The sequence below is a fragment of the Anopheles nili genome, chromosome 3 (assembly GCF_943737925.1).
Source record: "Anopheles nili chromosome 3, idAnoNiliSN_F5_01, whole genome shotgun sequence".
NCBI classification, from domain to species: domain Eukaryota; kingdom Metazoa; phylum Arthropoda; class Insecta; order Diptera; family Culicidae; genus Anopheles; species Anopheles nili.
The window spans coordinates 48580379-48584172 of record NC_071292.1 but is presented as its reverse complement, the minus strand read 5'-3'; the positions used below and the strand labels follow the sequence as shown (position 1 = coordinate 48584172).

At 40.6% G+C, this 3794-nt stretch overlaps 1 protein-coding gene across 1 annotated transcript; it reads right to left on the bottom strand.

Moving 5' to 3' along the window:
- Positions 1-2263: 2263 nt before the first annotated feature.
- Positions 2264-3770, bottom strand: LOC128722634 (uncharacterized). Its single transcript, XM_053816309.1, has 4 exons — positions 3389-3770; positions 3122-3267; positions 2710-3027; positions 2264-2628 (listed from the first exon to the last, which is right to left on the bottom strand). The coding sequence occupies exons 1-4, from the start codon at positions 3495-3497 to the stop codon at positions 2608-2610; spliced, it is 594 nt and encodes a 197-aa protein (XP_053672284.1). The 5' UTR covers positions 3498-3770; the 3' UTR covers positions 2264-2607.
- Between the last annotated feature and the right edge of the window lie 24 nt (positions 3771-3794).

The following is a 3794-nucleotide window of genomic DNA, read 5'->3' as shown; positions in this document are numbered from 1 at the left end:
TGTGCATTAGAAATACTTCCTATGATTTATTTTATAAAATTCACGATCTACTGATCGAGATGCGTTGCATATATATATAGCTCTATTTTCACACTATATTCACACGCTATGCACTTGAAGCCCGCACGTGCACAAACTGCATAAGCTCATTTCACTTTTCCAGCTAAAACGATCATATGGAGAATCACATTAAATGAAAATTGTTGGAGTCAAGTTTTTTTTCCACCCATTTGTTTTATTTTTGTCCCCCACTGTACAGCTCACTTAATTGTTCAGTGAATTGCTCTTTAAAGAGTACACCAACAATGTTCCACTAGTAACACTGGCCGCAATGCATTCGTTCCAACTTACAACGTTTCTGTCACAGAGCAAAAAAAAAGTGTTCTTATATTTGCAGCACAACGCTCTAATACCGTTTTGGGATCGTCTTCTATGATTTTATTTTTATTTTATTGATTTTAATAATACACGCCTCGGTTACCCTGAGCACGCGGATTGTAAAACACGCAGCATGTTTCTCAGAGCGCGATTAGCGTGAAGAATGAACCGAACTATGGTGGAGCACCGTAAATGTACACCCGGACAGGATAACAACCACCATCACAAGTGTAACAGCAACTACAACAGCGCGACAATCAGCAACATTCAAACTATCGCTAGCATCCTAATCCGTGCAGGGATAACACTAAGTTGCAGCAAAAGTTTTCGTTCAAGAACGCATAATAATGCACCGCCACAAAAGTATCACAAATAAAGCGCATAGTCGTAGCTGTTATTATTATTTCGCGTGAAGAATAATCCAAAAGGCTCGTCAATAGACGAAAAAGGACGAAGCAAGCCGTTTGAAATCTACCGCCCAGGCCTATATTTACACAAAGTATCTGTTTTTTTCCTCGTTGTTTGCATGGTTCTTTCACATAGCTCAACTTACACTACAAAAATAGCGAAACGGGATCCGCAAAATGCGGTAATGTAGTGCATACGGCGGTAACGTAGCGAATTCCTTTTCGAAATCCTTGCTCTCTAGCCCTCTCTCTCTCTCGCTCTTGCTCTCGCGATTTCTCTTTCACGCTTCTTTCCCCGATATCCCCGCAGGTATCAGAATTTTATGATTGTATTATACGTTCATTCACGCTCGATCGTGGTTTGAATTATATATGTATAATTGCTTATATACTCATATAGTAAGCACTGCAGATGTCTACATGCCATGTGTTGATAACTATTGTCTGAATGTCTTACTTCGCTTTTTTTTGTTTCGTCATAGAGCGGTGACACTACACGCTTTTGCGCACTGCCATGATAGCGGGAAAGGAAATAAAATTCCACTTTTCATTAAAGAAAAAAAAGGACTCTCCGCAATTGTACGGTCTTTAAGGAAGCCACCGATTGCCACACAATACTGCAGGTTTTTGCGTGTAGCTGGCCTACATAAACAGATAACCGAGCGGGTGTTTCCATTGGGGCGCGCCAGCAAACGTGCGATTATCGAAGCAGGCTTGATAAAACAGTTTAAAAATTTCCACTTCCTTTGTGACGTCATCGAGGCTTTCGGTTTCTGCAGCGACCCATGGACCCATGGTTTATTTCTCACCACACATCATCATGCGGCTTCTGCTGCGGGTAGAATGTCCCTGTACCGTCTACGGTTCGATCACTGGATTAAAAGGACGCGTGTAAGCATGCCGCAGGATAGCTGTTTTACTGACAACATTTGATACTCTTTGGGCTAACCGGCCTTCGTGGGTGGCTTCGCGGTTGCGTGCTTTGTCACAAAGTTATTAGGTTATCACAATGTAGCAAAACAAATCGACCCAGTAACAATGATGATGTACCACGCTTTTATAGTTACACTTGGGCTTTATTTTTTGGTAACTAGGCTATATAAAGGAGAATGTCGCAAAATGAATGGAGGTGAACGACAGGACACCATCCGCCGTCGTGGTGCTGGGAGAGCGGGGAAAAGGTAAAAACTACGCACGAGCACGTGCAACTTCGGCAGAGTGTCTGCATAAACTAATCCTGAATATAAAGTATTGAAATGCGGCTTCGAAAACGTCACTTAGTAAAATGCTCTCGTGAGAGTTAGTAGTTTGTTTTGGTCCTGCAAAACTAGAGAGAAAGCGAGAAGGAAAGAGAGAGATAGGGAGAACAATCAGGAGAGAATGAGGAAGAGAAAGAGAGAGACAGAGAGTAATACTAGGCGAAAGGAGTGCCACCAGAAAAGAAAAGAACAATTCTATGGTGTCATTTCACGGGGCTGCATTAGGTATATGTGAACTTTATTTACTTGTTCTTTTTCCTACCATTCGTGAACTTATTTTTTACTACCATGTGGCACATTGTAACCTGAATGTTGACTTGTGTGCATGTGTGTGCCTATGTTGGGATAAAACACGAAACATCTGTAAAATCTATCAGCGTAAGTGGCGCCAGTAGTACTGATTGGCGCAAAACGCAATGTGGTTTGAATTTTTTGTGTTGAAAAAATAAAAATGGATGCAAAACATCGTAGGTAAAATTGATATTGTTCTCTTGTTGGATGCGGTGTTCCTTGTAATAGCTCAATGCGCAACCGAATCGTACCGATTCGAGCTCCATTCAAGTCTAGTTCCCTTTCAGTGCAATCTACGGAGGGTAAAAAAAATGTGAGATTATGATGTAAGTTACAACGCTCATTGCTTTCAAATTCAAATTGAAAATATTTACCTTTGATATTATAAATCCCATGTAGCTAAGATCCATCATGAGAAATACGAGGCCAAAAGGAAAAGGGGTTGAAGTGTACGATAAAGCGCACAAAATCCACCATATTTGAAGTCCAATGTAGCCTACACAAACGTACGTTAGAAGCGTTTGAACGATTGGTTTTAAAATAATCAACCAAACTGATGTGTCGGTTATATTCGAATACATTGAAGCGATGTTATGTCTTTTATGTTGCTTAGTATTTTTATTCAGATGACCATTCGGCTGCGCCTGAATATTAAAGAATCGCAAAATATTGCTCTTTGAGTACTGGCATATCTGTGAATATACAAAAAAAAAAGAAATAACAGCAAACAAAAACACACACGTAGTCGCATGAGTGCTATAGATTGTGGATGAATTTTGTACGTACTTTTAACCAGCCATCATGTTTGTAAAAAGTTGCATTCAGGTAGACGATTGTTGTTAATTTGAAATAGATCGAAATAACACATGCTCTTGTTGCAGCTTTCAACAGCCTAATGATAGTTTTGAAATATTCCTTATACGATCGAATTGCTACAGAAGACATAAAACACAAGCGTTATATAAACGTTATTTCTGGTCATGTCCTTTTTGTGGTAGAAAATTTGTTTTCTTCTTTATCTTCAGCTTCTTGTTGTTTTACTTTTATAGATACCTTCTATTTTAAAGCTGTATGGTATGGAGCACAGTTTTTGAAATGAAGTGCTTCTTAGTAGAACTTTTGACCCGCGACCCCCGGTAGGGCCATTATCGGAACGTAACATCCTTCTGCTACTGGTGATGTACTCTAGCGTTCACAAATTTCACTTTTAAATGCACAGTTTACACACACATCAGCTTGCCATTGTTTTCCACTAGTATAGTAAGGATGTGCATCATCTTTGGGCAGGAACCACTAGGACCCAGGCGCGTGCACCGTGCACTTTCGTCAGTCCGAGAACGCAGCGAGATGGAGACTGCGAAGACCGCACGGCTTGCAGCTGCTTACTGCGAGTGTGAGTAAGGAAAATCCACCCGAGAAGGTAGATCCGTGCGATTTCGCGTGCACGGGCAGATCATTT

What these genes read in the sequence shown, in the direction of transcription:
- LOC128722634 (XM_053816309.1), bottom strand. Translation starts at nt 3,497, where the DNA reads ATGTTACGTTCCGATAATGGCCCTACCGGGGGTCGCGGGTCAAAAGTT. An exon ending in ATACAGCTTTAAAATAGAAG is followed by an intron (nt 3,268 to 3,388) that starts GTATCTATAAAA and finishes TGTCTTCTGTAG; the next exon opens with CAATTCGATCGTATAAGGAA. An exon ending in AACATGATGGCTGGTTAAAA is followed by an intron (nt 3,028 to 3,121) that starts GTACGTACAAAA and finishes GTATATTCACAG; the next exon opens with ATATGCCAGTACTCAAAGAG.